This window comes from Amblyomma americanum, chromosome 6 (genome assembly GCF_052857255.1).
Source record: "Amblyomma americanum isolate KBUSLIRL-KWMA chromosome 6, ASM5285725v1, whole genome shotgun sequence".
Lineage (NCBI taxonomy): Eukaryota > Metazoa > Arthropoda > Arachnida > Ixodida > Ixodidae > Amblyomma > Amblyomma americanum.
The window spans coordinates 53,253,749-53,276,154 of NC_135502.1; the positions used below are offsets into that span (position 1 = coordinate 53,253,749).

A 22,406-nucleotide genomic window follows, 5' to 3' on the forward strand; every position below is an offset into this window, starting at 1 on the left:
CTGAAGACGACCTTCAGTAGGCTGAATTCTGCTATTCAACGGCACATGAACAAGCTGTAGAGGTCGCAATGGGCCTCATTCTGTGGTAGTTTGACTGCGTTCTCACCGATGACGAGAATATGGCGAGTTATTGGCAGCCTTGCTGGAGAATCTCGCCTTCGAAGCCTTTTGAAGCTCTTGCAATACGCAAGGAAAAACCTATTGCGTGCTTGGAAGAGGAATTTGCAGACGCACTCGTACGCGCTGATTCTGGAATAGACATATATACACTACCTGCTTCTTCCAGGTCAATCATGGACGTCCCGTTCATGCTTCGTGAGTTTCAGACTGCGCTCAGTGGCCTGCGGCGCCGGTGTGCACCAGGTCCCGACGGGATCGCCAACCAAATGCTCAATAATATGCCCTTGCAACTCAAAGGAGCTCATCAACTTGATCAATCGAGTTTGGGAGACTGGCGATGTTCCTCCGTCATGGAAGGTGGCACATGTAGTTCCAGTACTGCAGCCTGGCAAAGACATGACAGACCTTGCCTCGTATCGCCCTGTGTCATTGACCTCCTGTGTAGCTAAGTTGATGGAGAAGCTGGTAAATGAACGCTTATCGTGGTGGCTCGAGGACAGCAAGGCATTGCCAACATGTATGACAGGATTCCGCCGAGGCCTTAGTGCCCAAGATAGCGCCTTAGACTTGGTCAGTCACATTGAACACCAGAGAGCTTTCGGCCTTTCCACCTCAGCCATTTTTCTTGACGTTGCGGAAGCTTTCGACAGCGTGCTTCAGAGCTCAATTCTAAACAGTTTGCAAGGCATGGGCATACAGGGCCATATGTTAAGATTCATTTACAAGTTTATAAGTGATCGCGCGGTTCGTGTACGGTTAGGGAGTACGTTAAGCACCGAAAGGGTTCTATCACGAGGTGTGCCTCAAGGAAGTGTTCTTTCCCCCACGCTCTTTAACGCCGTAATGGCCGGCCTTCCCGATTCGTTGAAAAAAAGTTGCAGGCAAGTGCGCATGTCACTTCATGCTGACGACATGTGTATTTGGATTACTGGCTACCAACACAAGCGTTAGCCCTGATAGCTCGACAGGCTCTACTTTCGGCACAAGCTTACCTTCAAGGTGTGCGGTTGTCTCTGTCAGTGGAAAAATCCGGCATTGTTCTGTTTCCAGGTGTAGGAAGGCTACAAGCGCGTTTGAAGATAGACCTCGGTCACTCTTGCATCTGTCAATTCAACCACACGCGTTTCCTGGGCGTCATTATTGACTCCCGTCTACAGTGGCGAAAAGCTGTAAACGCGATTGTTTCATCTATATCTTCTCGTCTCAATGTGATCCGTAGAACTGCACGTGAGCAATGGGGAAACCATCCTGCTTCAATGGTCAAACCTCATGAAGCGCTGGTGGTCAGTCGCATAATGTATCAATTACCTTTAATTTCCCCTCGGCATCACAACTTGAACGTCTCGAAGTTGTCCACAGAAAGGGCCTAAGAAGAGCCATTGGAGTTCCCCAGGCGGCTGCGAATAAGGCAGTACTTCATGAGTCCCTATCGAAACCTCTTAGCCTTATCACTTCTCAGAGACTACTATTGCATCTTGACCACCTAGGAGAGACGTAGCTGGGCGATCCCTTCTCCAGCGGCTCTGCAAGAGATATGAGTCGAAGGCTTACTTGGCACTCAAAACTCTTAGTTCTTTAGGCCTTAATGTTCGAAGGCAAAGGAAACATTCGAAACCCCCCTGGTCTCTTCCGACCCTCGACTGTAAGGTCACAATTCCCCATGTGAGCGCAAAGCGGTGCTCTCCTTTGGCAGCAACAAGTTCGCTCGTACTTGAACATTTGGAAAAAGAATATGCCCGCATCTTCAAATTTTCACGGATGGTTCTGTGGACAAGGTCAAACAAGCTGGCGCAGCGGCTTTTACATTACTTCTTTGGACTGTAAGTAGTCCGTACGCTGTACTGCTGTCGTATCCTCCACAGCGGCTGAAAGTGTTGCTATTGAGGCGGCTTTACGGAAGTTAGGGGTCTTGTCCGGCTCAACCTGTTGTCATCCTGATTCAAAATCTGCCCCTTTAGAGGTTAGAGCGCGGATTCCCTAACTAACGCCTTGTCTTAAGCTCTTTGCGCTTGGTTCAGAATCTGCACAGCAGAGGCTTTACTCTATATTTCCAATCGGTGCCCTCTCAAATAGGAGTCAGAGGCCATAAGGTGGCAGACAGTCTCGTCCATAAAGCTCTGTCAAGAACTTCATCAAAAAAAGTACCTCAAGATGAAAAATAGACTCTTCAGAGAAACGATGATCATTCATTTTATACCCTGTGGAGTGCGCCCCACAAGCCATGTGTGACCAAGGGACTGAGAAGATCTCAGGCGACCCTTCTACATCGAATTCGCACGGCCTCTGCTCGCACTCCTGCATGGATGCATAAGACCGGCATAGCATCGTCTCCGCTCTGCTCTTTATGTGGTGTGTGCGGTGATATCGAACATTATATTATGTAGTGCCCAGAGTACAACACGGAAATGCATGTGATGTTCGCTTCCTTCAAGAAGACAGGAACCCCGTCACAGTACAGTTCAGGACATTGTCTACCCGAGTGCAAACCAGACATGCAGAAGGGAGGCTGCAGGACATGTATCTTGCTTCTAAATGGTGATAGAAGGAACGGACTATGGCCTACTGTGATTGAATGTGTGCGTAGATGGTGTCCTTCCGGAGTGACAGCGTTATACTGTGAGTGGATGTGTGTATGGATTGTGGCACTGCAATGGCCTATGTTCTACTGTGACTTAATATGTGCATAGATGGTGACTTCTGGAGTGGACTGCGTGAATTGATTGTGGCATAGATGGTGACTGCGGGAAAGAATGTGTGCTATTATAAGAGACTACGCATAGCGGGGTAGATGGGACAGGCTTTAGGATATTATTAATATAGAAGGGACGGTACGGTGGAGCAATTGCCGGCAGATAAAGCAAGGCTAGCCCCACCTGTAGCATTCAACACCTCACCTTACCTCACCTGGATGACATCAGCGTCCGCACATCTTTGTGGCATCGGGGCCTGAAAGGACGTCTATGGAAACATGTACTCAGGAGGCTGAAGGAAAGAGGTACTCAAGAGGGCGCAAGCAGTCTAGTAAGAGGAGCTTTGAGTGGAACCTTTTAAAAAATCATAAGTCTGCTTCTCAGCAACGCAGCGGGATCAAGAAATGCATGCCCAGTTCGTGTGTTTCAAGGCGTAAAGTTCTTGAAGCGGTTCCCACGATGACTCCATGCACGGGCTGCTGCCAGCGTTGGCAAGCACTTTGAGAAGATGGTCTTCATCTGAAATATTATATACACTGCCATTTTGCGATTAACGAGCATCGTGCAAAAGCCAACGTGGAATACTTTTGAAAAATGTCTATTCAACTTCAGACTGCACAGATATATATTATCCGCCAAGATATGGATGCAGGAAAGTTTCCCCTTGCATTGCAAATCGTACACTAGTGCAAATTGTGCAATTTCACGTATATGTCCACCTAAATTTTCATACGCGAATATATAACAAAAGATTTAATTGGAGCATTTCACAAATTTGCTGTGGGCTTACCACGAGGAAGCGCCTACCATATGCCTGAGACTTTAGTTTTATTGAAGTTTTCATAACACGTAAACACGCATTTTGTGTTCCTTATGAAGATGGGAGGTTGAAATGGAAGTGTTTAAGTATTAAAGAATAGCCATCTTGTAAACCAGGGTAGCCTTCAAACCAAGCTAGCATGAAAGCTGATTGAGTAACTGCTACAGAGGGCGGTCATAGCGCAAAAGGAGTAGCCGCTTGACAAGCCCACGAGTGCTTACTAAAAAAAAAAAGACTGTTAAGATAACCGAACCATTAATAGCACTCAATGTCGCAGAGATGGGCAAGCCAAAACAAGCATGTCACTTAAGCCCGTTGGTATGGAGAAAACTATTGCGAGTAGAAAAAGTATTTGTCTCGATGTCCCATTTGCGGAAGCAGCAGAAACGCGAATTCATGCATAGTTGAAGTTTGCTTTGTGGTCATGAACATTGCAATGTTTCTAAGGCTGCTACATTTCGCCACTGGCCCCTTATTTTTCTTGAGAGCACATAAACCCGCTCAGTCACTCCAATACGTTGTCATGAACACTTGAGAAAATTTATACACTTCTACTCGCAGCAGAGAACTCACAATCACACGCGAAAGTTGGCGAGTTCATTCCGGCGACTTAGATCCTCGCACCCTTCTCTGTTGCACCGCTCCTGCGTATGCCAGTTGAAAGATGGCTATATTGGTTAGATTCCTTGAGACGTCAGGCAGCTATTATGGCCGCGTCTAGTAAGCGGCATATATCCGGCGGGTCAGCAAGCTCCGCCCCTGCGGTGGAGACGGCGAGGAGTGCATACTTTTCAGCGTGCAAAAAGTGGCGAGAGTGAAGGGAAAGGCGCGAAGACGCTGCAGTTAAAATAACTGTAGAAAACTCGACTTCTACAAAGCGCATCAAAAATTTCTTGCTTGAGTATATTTGTGGAAAAGCGTCCTTTAACACAGCCATACCGCAACTTTAGGTCCCTTTCAGGACCCCCTTAAGGTATACAGTGGTATCATATGATATAGTGCTCACACAGTCAAACCTGCCGCGGCAGCAAGGAAAAAATATATTTTCCTTTCTATCTAGGCCGCTTGCAGTTTGCGAGGGTTAGCCTGGTTACTCTTTCATCAGAATACAAATTACATGCGTAAATAGTTTACTACTTCCCGACGGCATTTAAAGATTGCACTTCACGCTTTCCAGTCTCTCGGTACTAGCACAAAGTAAAAATTGCCACTCCCTGATAGTATTCTTTGAAGGTACGGCAGCTATACAGATAATAGTTAATTCTGTCTGTGGTCCGGGCGGCTTGCAGTCAGCTACGCATTCCACAGTTGAGGCCGCAATCATTCACGCATGCATACGTAAAGAGAGAATGAATGCACATAAACAACACGAATTGAAAATATCTATCACAGCTAGGAATGCTGCATATGTAAGTTGCTGCATTCAGCATTTCTAGCAGCAATACTTCTACCCCATCAGCACAAAACAGCGGAGATCAACAATCACAGCTCACGAACAATGGAATTAGACGCTGCTGTTTTCCAGCTAACGTCGTAAGAGTCTTAGCTCATCTTCAATCCTGAGTCGGCTCCGTCGAAGAGTCGTACAGCAAAGAGCGCATCAGTCTTTCGCTTCACCACCAGACATGAAAATACAGCATAACGACGCACAGAAATCAGGGTTACATGTGCCATATAATAACTCACCATTTAGTTGACACACAAGCATGTGATACGGTAATAAAAACGTCGTAGAAAATTGCGGATAAGTAACATGTTCAGGCAAGAAACAGTCGTTACAAGCGAAAGTATGTTGTTTCCTTAGCCTAAATAAGCAAGATGTCACGTTGGTCATGAAGGGAGGCGCAATTTGAAGCTGCTGAGCGCCAAGAATTACTTCATGTTACACACGTGGCCAGGAAACATCCCGCTGCCAGGACTGCAGCCGAACACCCGATGAAAGTGGCTGAGAACTCTCAGTAGGTCCTTGCACTGAGATTTGGCGTTTGGGGCGCCGCACTGGACATAACACCACAGAATAAAAAACAGCTTCGCGCCTGTGATGGTCTTTCGATCCCCGACGGGCAGGCTGTAGGGGCTGCCTTTGTGGAGGACGAATTCCTCGTAGAGTGTGTTCATAGACATTGCCCTCAGTCCAAGGCTGAGTGCCTCGGAGGGGCCAGTGCCGTTTCCGCCGAGCTCGCAGGACGCCTTGGATTCCAGTTTGTAGCGGGTCTCCGCGTCAGCAGCCGGCAAGGCCGCGCTCAACACCCGAGCGAAACCGTCCGCCATCTCGCCGCCCAGCGCCCCGAACTTTACAGCGATGGGTGCGTGCTCATGGTAGGCCGGGGGTTCGAATGCCATGGGAAGCAGACTGAAACTCCTGCCGCCCATGCTGTAGGAGGTGTCGAAGTGGTAGAAATTCGGCGCTTCCGTGTTCTCCTCCGTGGCGCGGCGGCCTTGCGTGGCGAGTTCCAAGTTGGTGATGATGGATGCCGTCATGTCGGGAAAGCGCTCGTATAGTTTGTCTAGGTGCTTGTCGTCGGAGTTGGAAACCAGGTTCAGTATGATGGATTCACTTTCATTGAGAAAAGGAGCGACAGAAACGAGCTTACTCCAGTCCACCGAGGCGTTTTCGATGCGCTGTCTTAATGAGTGGTGCAGGATCCTCAAAAGTGACGAAGCATCGCGAAGCACGGCAGGAGTGACGCTGGTCCTGACGTACCTGGCGAACATAGGCACGCCCATATAGATCCGGCCAATCGCGAAGCATATTTCTTGGTGTCCATAGTCAGCCAAGGCTTCCGTCTGGAAAAAGTACCTTACGAGCTCGGCGTTGGTCAGTAGCGACGTCGCCTGCACGAGGGTCCAGCCTACGTAGTACATCATCTTCTCCTCGCCCACATTCTTGACCGTTCTGAAAAATTCCTTGATGAACTCAACGTTTTCGATGTCGATGATGGGGTCTACTGTTATGTTGAAGTAGTTCTGCAGCTCTTCCTTCCAGACCACCTTCGGAACGATTCCCAGGGATAACGCCTCTAGTTCGTCGAGTCTTGCGTTCACACGAGTGGTGCTAGAGGCGGCAACGTACGGCTTTGCAAGAAGCGGTATTATCTTGGACTCGAGTTCGATGAGCTCCGCGTAGGAAATAGCCTTGCCGTCGTTGCGCCTGAAGGCGTCCACCATCTTGTCGAAGTACTGCTTGTACGAGCTCTGTCCTCCCGTGGGGCTCAGCATGGCCTCTCTTCGCAGCAGGGTCAGGCCGAAAATGAGTGTGGGGCTGAGAGTGAAGCGTCCAGGTTTCCAGGTGTACAACTGGATAACTGAGCCCCAGTTCCAGGCGGCTGACGCTGAGACCAAGGTGCGAACTAGGCGTGACTCGTTTCTCATCTCAGGCCAGAAGACTCCGAAATCAAGCAGCCGCTTCCTGATCAGCTCGAGTTCGCTCCTCTGTCCCCTGTAGACATTCCGGCAGGATTGGAAAAACAACGCCGCCTTTTGCACGGCTGTTTGTCGTTCGGGTGGTACGGCGGTAGTAGTTGCCATTTCGGACACTCTTTGGACAAATCTGAAGAAGAAAGCACAAGTTACTGTTGTCACTTCAACAAACAAGAACATCAACGAAACAAAACAGCGATGGCACTATAATCTGAGAATTTAGACCCACTCTGACCTACGTCACAAGCGGCAACTGGCCTGGTGAGCGAACATTCAGCTCTGAAGCTGGGTTGAAGCAGGAGGGGAGGTTGCTCTATCTGCGAGACGGCGGAGCGGAAACACGTGAGGACACCTACGAGACACGAACCAAACTATGCGCCTTGAGGATATGTTATGGTTAGGTTAGCTGCTTTTTGATTTTAATGCCGCGTAGACAATCTCTGATAGTGTCGCATTAAACGCGATAGCACTCATGTGTTTCACTGCACATGCTTTTCTCCCTTGAGAGGTCTTCCTTGAGAGAGCGAGAGACAGACAAAACGTGTATGCACTGCTCCTATAGCTCCTTATTTAAGGTCTCCTGCGACGGCTGTGGCTGCTTGGGCCCGTTCGACCGGTGAAAGCTAATATCCGTGCTCCCAGCTGTACAGCGCTACCTCCGATACTCCGGCGTGGCATTGTGTGTGACTGGGACGGCAGGGTTGTGTTGGCATTCCCATGTTGCGGAGATAGTGTGACTGTCTCTCCGCACCATGGGCATGCGGGCCTGTATGCAGTGAGGCGTATCTTATTTAGAATAAAAAGCACGGATATGTGTTTGCTTGGAGCTGTCTCTAACTTGCAGTCTGCTCTTCACCGAGTTGGCTAGATGGTGGGGGTAGACCCTTCTAAGTCCCCTAAGGTTCTCCAGTATGTCTACGAACGTCTGGGAAACTGGATCGAGCCCCAGCGCATCAGCCGTCGTTCGGTTAGTATGACCTCGAGCGATGGCGCCCACTCCGTGGTTCCCGGCCGCGCTGGCGAGTCCTCGTGCCCACATGATGGAATGTTTTTCTTCGCTTGAGCCACTTTGGCTTAAAACGCGGAGAGCTTTCTTGCCGATTCTGCCTCTCAGGAGACATCGACAGGCCGTCTGCGAGTCCGAGATGATTACCAGGGATTTGCTTCTTCTGTTGCCTTCGGCTGCGGTGAGAGAAATCACAGTCTCCTCTGCCCCAGTAGAGGTACAATCACTTATGGTGACGCTGGAAGGTCCTTGTGAGCGTGCTCGATTGCGGCTGCCCCCATGGCTCTGTGTCTTAGGTACCTGGCTGCGTCTACGAAGACAGATTCTTTTTCGCCAACGACGCGCTGAACGCCTGAGCCCTTGCTTCCCTTCTTCCTCGGTGCAGTTTAGTGTGCATCTGCTCAGGGATGGGTAGGACTTTGTAGGCCGGTCTGACGTCGCGTGGCAAGTCCTCCATCTCTTGGATCCTCTGGGTGCTTTCGAGGTAGCGTAGTCGTCTGAGTAAGGCCTTGCCCATGGTCATATGTAGAAGGTGTTCTTTCTGAGCGGTGAGAAGTGCTTCTTAATGTTCTAGTTATATGGCGGAGACTCCGAGGTCCATTAATTTACGCGTAGATGTGTGACATGTAATAGGGAGTCTAAAATAAAATTATGAAGGAAAGAGGTGTCAAGAAGACGGCGTGGATTAACCGAAGACTAAAGAAGATGAAGAAGAAGCATTCGGTGAGGTGAAGAGAGATGATTGGCGGAGAAGCATTCGGTGAGGTAGAGAGAGATGAGAGGAGAGGTGAGGTGGGAGAGAGGTGCGGTGGAGAGAGTGTGGAGAGATGAGTGGTGGAGAAGAGAAGAAGGAGAAGACGACGACAAGGCTTACGTGGACTACCGCCAAGGCTATAAAAGGGCGAGGGAGAGCGAGGCACAGGGGGAAGAACAGAGAAGCGGAGGCTCCGGCGGGTCAGGGACGCTTCAGCTGGAAGAGAGCGCCGCAGGCTACTGCTCCTGTGAGCTCGCGTTCTACGGCTTCGCATCGTGAACTCTGAGGACGCTACCACCTGCTACGGCCAGGGGTGTCTCCAGCGCTGTTGCCACCCATCCGGGTGGTGCCCCCACGCCAACAACACCGGCATCAACTCCACTGGCGCTTGGACCGGGATCTTGTACGACGCAGCCAACGACGCCGCCAGCGACGCCAGCCCGAGCACGTCGAACGCCACCTCGACGCCGGCTACTGGACCCATACGACGCCGCAGCCGCACCGAACCAATCGTGAGCACGAATGCCGACCACTAACAGTAGAACGCTAGTAGTAGACGCTGATAGTGGTGTTCCCGGGTCGTGTGTTTTTATAGTCTGTGTTTTGTGTTAGTTTTGTAAGTTTTGTGTGCTAGTGTGTGTGTCACATATGGTGTATTAATAACGCGTCTGTGTGGGTACTGTTGTGCTCGCGCTCCCTTCCTGCTGTCGAGTTCGGCGAATTTGGACATGGGGAGGATTCCCTGAAAACCACCGCGAAAGTGAATGAGCCCTCTGGAAGAAACGTGGCTGCAGGAATGTCGGAAGCTGCGACGACATTGGCGTCCCCACGTGTTCGAACATGCCATCGGGTCGTCGAACGGAGTGTTGTCCTCTTCAGTCACGCTGGGGTTGAACAATTGCCCGAGAGCTGCGCCTTCGACAGAGGTTCCACGTTCCGGCCATCAGACGACGAAGTACGAGATCTTTCAACCTCTGCTGGGAGACAGCCCGCATTCCTGTGTCACGAAGGCGCCTTCCTGTTCCACATGGGCGCAGTCCGGACCCACGTGCGCGCCCACCTGGAGGCCGTGTGGACGACGACGTGACCGGGTCGTTCTCTTTCAATCGACCGAGCTGGGAGAGAACATCAGGACCGCCCTGCCGTGAGTGGTACCATCAGTGCCATCGTTTGATTGAACATTATTCTTCGAACTGTATTCCCCAGCTAGGGATCTGGGGAATACGAAGAGTATTTAACGAGCTGCTGGTTTGGTACCACAAGAGAGCCCCCCCCCCCCCTCTTGAGAGATACCCTTTGCTGGGAGAGACTCCCGACTGCTAAGAAGCTCTCTTTACTGAGAAGCACTCTCAGTTGCTCTCACCTGTACAGTATGTAAATAGACTTTGTATAAAGTTTTCCAAGTTTTCTTCCTCCGATCGTCCTCGTCTCTTCTCCAGCCCAGTCACGCTACCTGAATCCCAACAGTAGAACAGTAGACCTGTCGCCTAGTCCATTCTTTCGGTCCAAGTGTTCTCCGGGGAAATCCGTGACAAGATGTTCGCAGAGGAAGACCCAGCGCTGTCTTATATGCCTTCTGCAGCATATCCTCTACCTGCTATCTAATTTGGTACGTTGGGATGTATTTGGCTCTACTGAGCTCATATCAGTCTGACCGTGTGTTCTTCCTTAAAACTTCGTCTTCTGTTGGCTACCCGAGTGATCTTCCGACTCACATGGGCTACAGAGTAAGGGAGGAGCGTGAACCTATAGCTCCTTTGTGGTGTGATTGTAGCCACATGCCCAGGATTCTTAGCATTGCTACTTCAGGAATCTCCTGCCCGTCAAAGTGAATATTGTGTTGGAGGCGGTTCTTGTCGTATCTAAGTGAGTGGGTGCGCATTAACTTCGGACATTTATGGTGAGCAGGAGAGACCGCGTTCCCAGGCGTACTGGATAATGCAGGTCACGACTTCTTGGAGTGTGTCGCTTTTTCCCCCGAGGGATCTCTCGTTTGACCACACCGTGGCATGGCATGGCTGATGTCTTCGATGCGGTCAAGACTTTCGGGCAGTCCTGACATGGCTGTGTTGAAGAGGAGAGAGGAGATCACTGAGCCTTCCGGTTTGCATTTATTGGGCGTTTCCAGTTCGTCCGACCTCGGTTCTCCTACTCCGATGGGTGCTGATCGGTCCGTTAGGAAGGCTCTAACGTAATCGTAGAACTTCTTGCCGTTGTGTAGTCTGAAGCAGAATTGACATCTGAGCTAGTGTGTTTTCCATTTTCAAAAATTATATAAAGCGCACTTAGGACAACAGACAAGGGAGACCAAAGTAAGCGCTTTTGTTGTTTGGTCTTCCTTGTCTGTTGTCCTAAGTGCGCTTTATATAATTTTTGAAAAAAGTTGCGTAGTCTGCTTAGCTCCGTCAGGACTGCGTCATGGCTGACGTGGTGAAGGGCTCCTGTGAGGTCTATGGCTAGGACGATATTCTAGCTAAACTTGGATATGTTAGTTAATAAATAAGTAGCAGGAGGATGTCTTGTGTTGACAGGTGTGGTCGGAAGACTAACATGGTTTTGGGCAGAAGGTCGTTGTTCTCCAGGTAGTTCTGGAGTCTCATTAGCACGACCCTTTCATAGAGTTTTCCTAGACACGATGTCAGGGAGATTTGTCTGATGTAGTCCATGTCCGTTTTCTTCTCTGGTTTGGGAATTATTACGATGCCAGCATGCTTCCACTCCGGGAGTACCGTCCCTGCTTCCCGAAGTTCGTTTTAGGTACTTCCTTGCATTGACAATCTGCATAGGTCCCAGGTTTCGAATGATTGCATTGCCGATGCGGTTCCCTCCTGGTGTCGTGTTTTTGTCGCCATGCTGACTTCTTAACTGATGGGGTCTATCTAGTTAAAAGTTTTCCGGGCCTTAGTATTCTGCTTTGTTAGCTGGATAGCTGGTCGCTGCAATGTACCGATCAGTAATCTTACTCAAGAGGGCTGCATCGTCACCTTGGAGGGCGTGGGTGATGCGTTGCAAGGTCTTGCTTTTTTCTAACATGGATTTAGTGGGTTCAGTTATGGGTCTAAGCAGGCGTCAGGTTTGAGCCATGCGGGGTGTTCCCCGCAGTGAGTTGCATAGCTGATCCTAATTCTGCCTGGCCAGGGTTAGAGCATGCTGTTCAGCCTGAGCTGAGTTTTGGGCTATGCGTAGCCTATGTCTCCTGTTGTACTTCTGCGTTTTCTTTCTCTTGGTTAGGCTCCTACGGGCCTCCCAGAGGTGCAATGGACGGCTGTTTATTTCTGGTTTATCTGCTGTCCTTTCCAAGACTTTGGAGTTGGTGTTCCGCGCTTTTCGTAGCATGCGGCTCCATTCCTCGGTAGTGTCTATCGAAACCTAGCTGCACGCCTTTCTGAAAGCGTTCCAATTTGTTAGCCTGGCCTTGCCTATCTTTCTTCTAACTGCCGCCGTAGCCACCATTACAGAGATGATGTAATTGTCGCTCCCGAGTTCCTCCACAGTGTTGTTTCATTCCACGTCCTTTGTATTCTTGATGAATTTAAGGTCTCGACAGGAATCCTCACTGACTCTGTTGCCGATGCGAGTCGGCTTTGTAAAGTCCGTAATTAGTTCTAACCGAGCAACTGTGGTGGCTTGGTCTAGAGACTTCTCTTTCAAGGTGGCTCCTTTAGACCTCCAGCTTTTATGCCGAGCAATGGAATGCCCCTGGACTATAGGAAGCAGATGTTTTCTGCTGTCCTTACTGCTGGTCTTAGCAGGGTGTCTAAAGCGACCCTTCACTGCGACGGCTTAATGTACACTCTAAACGGAAAGGAGTAAAAAGGAGTCAACTGTCCTCTAGCGCACTCCCTTTTAAAAAAAGGGAGTATGTTAGAGGACAGCTTACTGTCTTTCTACTCCCGTGTAAGCGTATTCATGTTTAGAGTGTAGACATTTAGAATGAACGTGCTCTCTCTCGTCCTCTTGTGAGGGAGGATTTCCACGAGCACATTTTCGATTTCTTTATCTTCCAGCTACACCGACACCTGCCTCCACCCCGTGCCCCGTTGCCCACGATCTCTCCTTTGCACGTAAGAACATATTAAACCTTAGCCACGAAATGTAATACTTATTAGGCTCCCTGTTGTTTCAGTGATAATCAAGAGCGAGCAGCCCAAACTGGCGACTTACAGGCATGTGCACTGCAGTGTCTGCCCTACTCTTTGTAGAAGTTTGAGTGGCCAACGTTTGAAAAGCCAGCGTTCGGTGGACCTAAGTCTACTTGTTTCGTCAGCTGGACGCACGAATCTTCATAACTGTTCTGAGGACCTTTTTCCCTTTTTTATGCCTCCGTACTGACGCATGTTCGTATAAACATCCGCTATATTGCAACTCCTGTTGAAGAAAAGACGCTACAAAATTTCAAGGGGACAGAGAGACAAGACACGCAACGGAGTAGCAGAGCGTTTAACTTGGAGTTAACGGTAGCTCAATATTAAAAATATCTGAAAGCTGTACACACGCGTGAAGCATGCGCGAAGACAGCACAACAATATGCCCACTAACGAGACTACAAACGGAAGTGGCGCCTTTGTTAAGGCACAGTGTGAAGTGACGAGGTCATAGGGAGGACGAACTTGAAGCTGGACCCGTCAATTTTGTCTGACGGGTAGGGTACACGTCGACTCCCCCTCCGCATGAGACGAACATGCGCATACTACGAAGGGACGGAGCGTTTTGTAGAAACACTTTTTACTATTTCGCGCTTTAAATATATACGAATGACATTCCGGGGATTGGAACAGTGTCTCAATCGCTTCCAGTACGCTTACGTCAGCTCTCAGGTGATCCCCAGCTCGGCTGTGTGAATGATACCTCGTATCGGGGTCCTGTTGCCCTTATTGTGCGCATACATATGACAGAAGTGAACAGTGATTGAAACCAAGGACCGTATAAGGGAGTGTTTTTTTCCAGTGATGGTGATCAGAATGGCGCATCAGTAGGACAAATATTCTGAGAAGAAATATAATTCAACTAAAAGCAGATGAAAAGACGGATTATGCGGCCTTAGGATCCGAACCCTGACCTCCACATGTCGCGCAAAGTGCTCTATACCAAGAAAGCTATGGCGGAAGCTGTAAAACCTTCTGCTTTCGAGAGTTTTTGCGTTTTGCGCAGCCTAACTTTGTGTTTACCAGCGCCACCAACAACTACAGCGGCGAACTTGGGAAGTGCGCGCGCCGCTTACAGAGCCCGCCACTCATGAAAAAATGGTTCTATCGCCAGAACTTACTGTCGATAGACGTGCTCCCTGACGGCCACCGTTTTCGACCCCTCCCAGCGGGAACACACGTGAGCGTGGAAGTCGTCGCAAGGGGACACCGCGTCGTTGAGCGAGTCGCGCAGCATGTCCGCGTAGTAGCGACATACGGCCGTCTCGCAGATGGCGGTCGCGAACATCATCGGCACCACAATGACGGTAAAAAGGAGCAGTACGACCACGGCCGTGGTAGCGAGCACGGCAGTGCCATGCTGCGCCAGATTTCTCCTTCCGGAAGCCGAGTACGACGTCAGTGGCCGGGCTGGCGTAGCACTCGTCGAAAGGTTGCTGGCCAGTAGTTCGTGCAGGCCCCTGGAGTCGAGTTGCTAGAAAGAGAACGCAGTGCGAGGAAAAAAATTGAAAATTCGTTTTTGACGAAAGGACGCTTTGAACTTTGAGGGATTTGTGAAATGTCAAAACATTAAACAAAGTTGAGTCGGAGTTTAATCACTGAATAGTTCCGGTTGCATGAACACCCGTGACCACAGCAGTTTCCGCCGAAAGAAGCTAGGTTCGAAGTGTTTGTGGTACCTTAAAAGTTGGTTTTGAAACTGTTTTCTTTTTTACCCGCCGCGGTAGCTCAGTGGTTAGGGCGCTCGACTACTGATCCGGAGTTCCCGGGTTCGAACCCGACCGCGGCGGCTGCGTTTCGATGGAGGCAAAACGCTAAGGCGCCGTGGCCTGGGGATCATTAACGTGCACTGACATCGCACAGCACACGGGCGCCTTTGCGTTTCGCCTCCATCGGTACGCGGTCGCCGCGGTCGGGATCGAACCCGAGTTCTCCGGCTCAGTAGACGAGCGTCGTAACTACTGAGCCACCGCGGAGGGTTAAGCGCGAGGAATTCAAATAGCTGATTACAGAGCCAAGTCGACGGACATTTCTCTCACTTGTGCGTGGGTCTGCCAAGTACATAACAGTTAGACAAACAGCGTTCTACCTTCACCGGGCCTCGAGGATTCGAACTGCCCTAAACGTATTAAATGTGAAAGAAGTACTTTTTGTAAAGGAACGAAAGCAATGACAAGTTTCTAGTAAGTAAACTACAAAAATTAAAGCGAAACAGCATCAATATGCGTTTCACCGCTTGACAGGCTCACGAAACATCGTCCAGCCTTATGATAAGCACGTTTCCTTTTGCACTAAAGAAAAAAAAAACACTGGACGATTCGGCACCTGTTGCTACAATTATGCGAAACCAGTTAGATTTAATTACCCTCATGGTTTTTCTCTAATGAATGCTTTTGCTCTAAGCCGAACATTGAGCCAGGCTACATAATTTTTCTGGATGGTGAAGGTGGGCGGAGGCGGTTCGAGGATGGCGGTGGGTGGGTGGTGGGGGGGGGGGATTGAGTCGATCCTGCACTATTAAGGAGGTATTATGTGGAGGTGGCCACTAGTGGGTTCTTCTGGAAGCAAGCTGGCTTTCGGATTGCCTCTTTGAATCCGATTTCACTGTCGGTTTTTCGTCCCGCGGCTGCGTATGCTTCTAGTGGGCTGCGGTTCTTCTGTAGAGTGTGCTTGTATACCTCACGGCAGTAATGGATGCATAAGCTAAGGACCAATGATAAGTGATACTGGCGCCGCCCAGCGCGCATTGTTATGCCAGTCAAAAATCCTCCAGAGTGCTCGTATCAGAAACATGAAAGAAACATCGGCCATAAACGGCCCAAGAAATAAAAATACGGTGACAAACAATACGCGTCTGCAAAACTTAGCTGCATTGCTTCGTCTGCGGTGTGGAATCGGCGTCATTTCTGCGCAAGCAGAGCGCCACTTTTCACCACCGCCCGACGTAACTGTCGAATAATAATTAATAATTGTTTTTTTGGGGAAAGGAAATGGCGCAATATCTGTCTCATATGTCGTTGGACACCTGAACCGCGCCGTAAGGGAAGGGGTAAGAGAGGGAGTGAAAGAAGAATGGAAGAATTAGGTGCCGTAGTGGAGAGCTCTGGAATAATTTTCGACCACCTGGGGAACTGTCGAAGGAAACGACCATCGCGCATATGCGCTTTCTCCCTCCCTTATCCCTTCCTTATGGCGCGGTTCCGGTGTCCAACGATATTTGAGACAGATACTGCGCCATTTCCTTTCCCAGAAAACCAATTATTATTATCACTCTCTCCTTACCCGGCGAGATCGGGCGGAAACTTCGCTTTTCTTCTTCTTCTCTTTCGCCTCGGCCATTCCTGGCATAGACAGCTTCCCCATGAAATCTGTGAAGATCTGGAAAAAAAAAAAGCCGACGCAACCTCTTGTCTATCTTGGTACGGGATTCGCCAAAACGAAGATACGTATACGACTTCCTTTCCTCTTTATTATAAATAAAAAGCAAACTTGTGATGCAAAATTTGATTAGCATAGTGTGTAGCATGGAAAAGACCAGTGTATACTCACCGAACCTCTTTTCTTCATGAGTAGCGCATTCGCGTCGTTAGAGGTCGCAGGAGGCTTGCTGGACTTTTTGTTGGCGACTTCTTCTGCACCAGCGGCCTCCTGTGTACGGAATATGTGTTAGAAACTCCCATGCCTAATTAGGAAATGAAGAAAGCGCAGGACACCAATCCGGAGATTTCATTCAAAGCGTGCCAAAATTATTTCCTTCCTTGATAGTGTGCCAAGGGCGGACTTCAGCTGAGTTAAAACAGACGATAATTTTTGTATTCAGGCTATTTTTACTCGAATATATTATTTTTTTCTTTCTCTGTGCTTTTATGCAGGACGGCCATTGCAGCAATAATAAAGACCTGTACTAGTAGTGCTAGTCGCACTACGAGTGTCACCAGGAAATCGGGACATTCGCCGCGCGGAAGCCTTAAAAAAGAAAAAAAAGTGCTTCGGCGTGCACCTGGATTAAATACAGACGACAGCGTTTTTTTTTTCTCGTTTTAACAACACTCGACGGTTGCGAACAAACTAACGGTTGACTCTTTCTGCAAAAAAAAAAAAAGATGGACGATTCAGTTTGGATCGGCCAAACTGATTTAGGTGCACTAGCACTTAGGTTTTGACTTCGGTATCGGGTCGAAGCTCGGTTTTCAAGGTCGGGAAGGCGTCAGACAAAGATCGGCGAAATCGTAGGGTGGGGGCCTTCGTAAGGGGAACGCTTGAGCTCAGCCTTAAGGGTATGACGGGATAGCGTTAATTGCTGAATGCTCCACGAATGCGAAATTTGTCATCCTTTACTTTACAGTCATAGACCGCTGGTAATAAGCATTTCCTTGCGAGGGCAGGTGCTGCCATCTGTGGGGCTTGTGAGACCCAGGCTGCTCTCCCGAGAAATCTCTCACGACTAATCATGAACTGAACTGCCACCTGTCACGATGGGTAGTTTGCTCACAATCCGGTGGACAGGCTGTGAAGACGTTGCAAGGTGATGTGAACTAGGGTGTCCACCTGCCACCCTCCGAGCCACCCAGCTCATCAAGCCCAAGTCAGGGACCGCACAAACTGACGGGCAACGAGTTTTCGGATGAGGGGAAGCCTTATAGCGCTCGCGCAGATTTAAAAAAAAAAATGCGCTGCGGTAGCGAAGGATCGACCGAGCCCTCTGCGCTCTGTGCAGTGTGTCGTCAGAGCACTCGGCAACGACGCGGCGTATCCGTGCGGGTGGATGCACTGGCTTACAGCCCTACACTGTGAGATGAATAACTGTGTTGTCAAAATCTCAGATTTGAACAATATAATATTTGACAATGGAAATCATAAAACACAATACACCGAGGTTAAATGCAGTGATAGTAGTAGAGCGGTCTAACGGTGCGCCTCGTCATCTTACCGCGTTGGATCATGTTCAGCGGTTCCAGAATCGCTTCTTAATATCACTCGTTCTTTAAAAACTGCATTAGAGAAATAGCTCAATAAAAGAAAAACACGTGGCTTTCAAGCATGTGCTTGACGAAGAGTGGCCTTTTACAAGTTTCGTAGAGTCGCAAAAAGAGTTTTGGGTATAGTAAGAGACTAGAGTGGCGGTGTTCTCACCGGTGATTTGTTGCCGAGCTGCTGAGCGGGTTGCTCTGGATGTTGGGTCTCTGGGATCTCGGCAGCGTCAGCTTCTTTCTGACCAGGCTTCGGCTTATCGCTTTCCTGAAAAAATGATTTCTGTCTTGCCCTTAAGTCCTACTTACCACACGAAGGATCGTCATTTTTTGTAAGTAGTCTGTCATTTGATAGAAAACGCCAGATTTCTATGCCAGTGATGGTCGACGAATGGCTCCCTTCTTATCACGGAGATGTGAACAAAAAAAAAGGCGATTCACATAACCGAAAAAAAATAGGCGATATTCTTACCGGCGACTTGCTGCCAAGCTGCTTAGCTGGTTTCTTCGGATGTCCCGCTTCAGGGCTTTTGGCAGCGCCAACCTCTTTCTGGCCTGGCTTCGACTCATTGGTCTTCTGAATAAATACAGCGAAATATATTTTGCTGAGTTTGTCGCTAATCAGCAAAACCAGTGGCATCTAGAACCAATGGGCGAAGAGTACAGCGCCTCTAACCTTTTCTTTACGCGGACGGCAGACATTTATCACTTTGTAAGCTCCGACTTACTTCGGTCTTTTTCCGAGATTTCTTGTCCCCCACGGATCTTGAACGCTCCTTGATCTTCAGGTTAGACGCGGGCTGAGACTCCTGAAAAAAAAAATCGCTTTTAGGCGGTTTAGCCCACACGAGACACAGGTGAACACGAAAATTGTCTACTGCGTAAAGTATTGATGCTGTCAATGCTTAAATGTCTGAGAAGTTTTAACAAAGCACCAAACGATTCCCTGCAGAATGTTAACTTGTTCATTTTCTTCCAAATGTGTATATTTAAAAGCGATTTTTTAAGTGCACTAAATAAGGGGGAATGGTGCAGCAAAATATATATCGCAGTCAGTATTGGTGAAAGGGTCTGACACTCCCCCCGAGACCCCTCTGACTAAATTTAAGCACTGCTTGTACTATATTGACGAGGAGAACGACGCCACCAATGTAGCTACTACACTAACTGGAATGAACTTCCTTTTGAACACTCTCAGCATTTTTATTTTGAAAAGTAAGACACATGCGGAATATTTTAGAGCAAGCTGGTCTCATGAATCGCCTCGCGATGTTTTTAGCCATGAACTAGCCTAACGTGCCAAATGGTTGGTGCGCTAAATCTACGCGCTTTGGTTTCCAATGTGGCTTGAATGGAAGTGAATTGGCTGGGGAAAGGAAATGGCACAGTATCTGTCTCACGTAAAGGCGGACACCTGAGCCGCGCCGCAAGGGAAGGGATAAAGGAGGGACTGAGAGAAGAAAGGAAGAAAGAGGGGCTATAGTGGAGGGCTCCGGTATAATTTCGATAGCCTGGGGATCCTTAACGTGCACTGACATCGCACAGCACAAGGGCGCATTTGCGTTTCGCTTCCATTGATCCGCCAAATGGAAAAAAAATGACTAATTTTGTTGTTCACACCTGGTACTCCTCCCCTCGCAGTGAGAGAGCCTCTACAGTTCACTGTTCTAATAGACATGCGCAGTTATGAAACACTGCCTTCAGTGCTACGCAGCCTTCCAGTCCCGCGCCTATCCTTTCCCCATGCTCCCCACCGTGGCCCATCTTTCTCGAATCCCGGCACTTGACAGTGCAACGCGCCCCCATCACCTTAGCCCAGGAGCTTTTAAACACTTGAAATAAAGCCTCTTTTAATAAACGCGCCACACCACCACTTCCCCACATGGAAAAAGAAAAAAAGAAAATGGGTCAAAAGCACATCAGATATGACACCATTTTAAGGGTGACACTTCAGGAGCAAACTATAAAACAAGCAAAATGTCACGGAATAACCATTAATGGCAGCTTTGTTAAAGAACATCTTAACGCGGACACGAAGGAGCAACATTTTGGTAGCGATACCTCAAATGCGGTGTTCACCTCCGTTAGGCTTAGAAAGGCACTGAAGAGCTTTTGCAGTTTGACTAGTCTAAAGCAACTGTATGGGTTAAATTTTCTGGTAAAGCATCAGAAGTCTTTTTGCGCAGGCGTTTCAAATGGTAACATAATCGCCGAATAAAGCCATTCAGTCTTCTCCGCAGCGCACAGCGCCAGTTGGGGGTCCAAAGATGACACAATCTACAGCGGTGGTAGATTTCCAACGCAGACGCACGGGAAGGGACCCAAAGCCGCAGAAGCTAAAGGTGCAGAATGAAAAGCTGCTGAGCGTCTGGAGGCATCCGAACACACACGGCAGGCTGCGCCCGAAGATCGCGGAAATCTAAACTACGATGACATCCCCGCCCGCTTTCTCTGCACTTCGCCGACGCTATCAGGAGAAGCCTGAACATTTTTGTGGCTTTAAATGGTTATTGTGGAAACCTTTTAAATGCTAGTGCAAAAAAAAAAAAAACCTTCGCACCCTTAATCTATAAGCTTCATAAATTCTAATCCTTGAAATTTGACGAATTGTCAAAAGCGGTTCAGCTTATCAAATTTACTGTCTCACCGCACAGCAAACACCTGGGTCATGGGCAAGCCGAAGCAGAACCTCGCAGCACAGCGTGTGTCGGCCACAGTTCGATGCACCGAACTTAAGCACGCTACGCCGTCCTATTTCCTTAAGGTGGAATGCATTTCGCTCACCTGCGGCCCACTCGACGCCTTCGAAGGCTGCGTTGTCCCTCCGCTCGATGTATGGCAGAGCGACTTGGGGGTCGGAGAACGCGGTTCTTCCATGGGAGGCATCGTGGAACAAAGCGTCCGGGTCGATGGGAGGCTCTTCTTCGTCTTCGTTGCGCCCTCGCGTGCATAACAGCGCGTGGTACCCGTTCTTCTTTCTTCCTCTGGCGTGAACACCGTGGGTAAAGGGAGCGAGCTATTTTGAGGAAGGGTAGATTGAAAATTAAATGGTCACCGAGCTAAAACAGCAAGGAGCATGCAGAAGGCAGTGCCGGAACATTTTATCCAACGTGCTCACAACATAGATGAACTTAATCTGTCCATTCTTTAGTCAGGATTCAAATCTACAAGGAATATAAAATAGAGAGAGAGGCATTCTTAGCTCTAAAATTTAAAACCTTACGACCAGCAAGGATCAACATATCCAGAGGAAACTTAGAATCTCCCAGGTACATACCGGCACTGGCGCAACTTTTCTAAAAAGGTCATGCACATGGTCAGAGCATTTCCCATTACTTCACAACGCCACTTTGTCTTTTCTTTCACCCTACCTCTCCGCCCCGACCAGTGCTTTCTCCCCTCAATCACCTTTTTTGCCTTCGTTTTTCTTTTCTCTTTGTTCAATTTATCCTTCTAAGTTTACAGTATACCCTCGTCCTCCTGCTGTCATTTTTCAGGAACCCTTGACTTCCACATTTAATTCTCCCCTACCCCCTCTTCCTTTCGCGCTTTCACTGAACTCTCCCACATTTTTTTCTATTTTCCTATTTTTTTTCTGGCGCCCCATATTTCGTTCCGCGATGCTGCTTAGTTCCTTTATCCAAGATTTGAAGGTCAACGCAGCCAGTCATACCCAGCCACCTCTCGCAGATGGACACACATCCTTTCAAGTTCACATTCGCACTATCTCCACGCTCCAGCAAATGACCATTTAGAGGAATTTATAGGCAAATGCCTGAAGTTTTCTGCCTACATTCGAGGGCATGGGAGAAAATAAAAAATCCTTGTTTTGTAAATAATACACTCCTGAGTGCAGCGTGATGAATTATTTTCCCTTTGGTCATTAAGAGATGCTGCAAAAATTGGAAGAATAATTGGTAAATATACGCGGCTGAGTATTTTTGGCACCTGGACAAGGTTTTTAAGACTAGTTCTAAAGGTTTTCAACTTGCTCGGTTAAGGCCACTTCATCGAGTCGAATGATCGTTTCTCGGCGTAATAAGGAGGACTTGCCTGTTACTGCTGGCACTCCGTCATTGCAGCGCTCAGTGTGGCCATTCCTTAGTGCACCCTTCGCCCTACAATAATATTCGGTTGGACAATACAGACATTGTGTCAACCGCTGCTTGCCACAGGGCGGCGTGACCTCGACAGGCAGTTTCCTGCCTTTAGTCACGTCCCCAATGACAGTTATGTATTATTGTCTTGAATAAATAAATAAATATAAGAACTTCCACTCAGCGATGTTGTACACGGGACAAGAGAATCGGACGAGGCTTAATGCGTTGTCATTGTTTGTCACTATTTTGTTGGGAATAGTGCTATGTAATGAATACTGCTGCCATGATGTATTCCCTTTAGATGTTGTAGGTTCTCTTTTTGCGACAAAATGCCTGCTGGCAGAAAGTATTTTTTAGAAATATAGAACTAGGGAGTCCAGG

General features: G+C 48.7%; 1 protein-coding gene across 1 annotated transcript; it reads right to left on the reverse strand.

The window, feature by feature from the left end:
• Window positions 1-5,365: 5,365 nt before the first annotated feature.
• Window positions 5,366-20,935, reverse strand: LOC144094713 (neprilysin-1-like). The gene is made up of 8 exons (XM_077628628.1): window positions 20,710-20,935; window positions 18,654-18,734; window positions 18,398-18,502; window positions 18,089-18,193; window positions 16,505-16,603; window positions 16,238-16,333; window positions 14,077-14,429; window positions 5,366-7,180 (listed from the first exon to the last, which is right to left on the reverse strand). The coding sequence occupies exons 1-8, from the start codon at window positions 20,809-20,811 to the stop codon at window positions 5,503-5,505; spliced, it is 2,619 nt and encodes an 872-aa protein (XP_077484754.1). The 5' UTR covers window positions 20,812-20,935; the 3' UTR covers window positions 5,366-5,502.
• Between the last annotated feature and the right edge of the window lie 1,471 nt (window positions 20,936-22,406).

Coding starts and splice junctions, on each gene's coding strand:
- LOC144094713 (XM_077628628.1), bottom strand. CDS start 20,811: ATGCCTCCCATGGAAGAACCGCGTTCTCCGACCCCCAAGTCGCTCTGC. Junction 18,735..20,709: donor AGGCGTCGAGTGGGCCGCAG/GTGAGCGAAATG, acceptor TTTTTTTTTCAG/GAGTCTCAGCCCGCGTCTAA. Junction 18,194..18,397: donor AGCTTGGCAGCAAGTCGCCG/GTAAGAATATCG, acceptor TCATTTTTTCAG/GAAAGCGATAAGCCGAAGCC.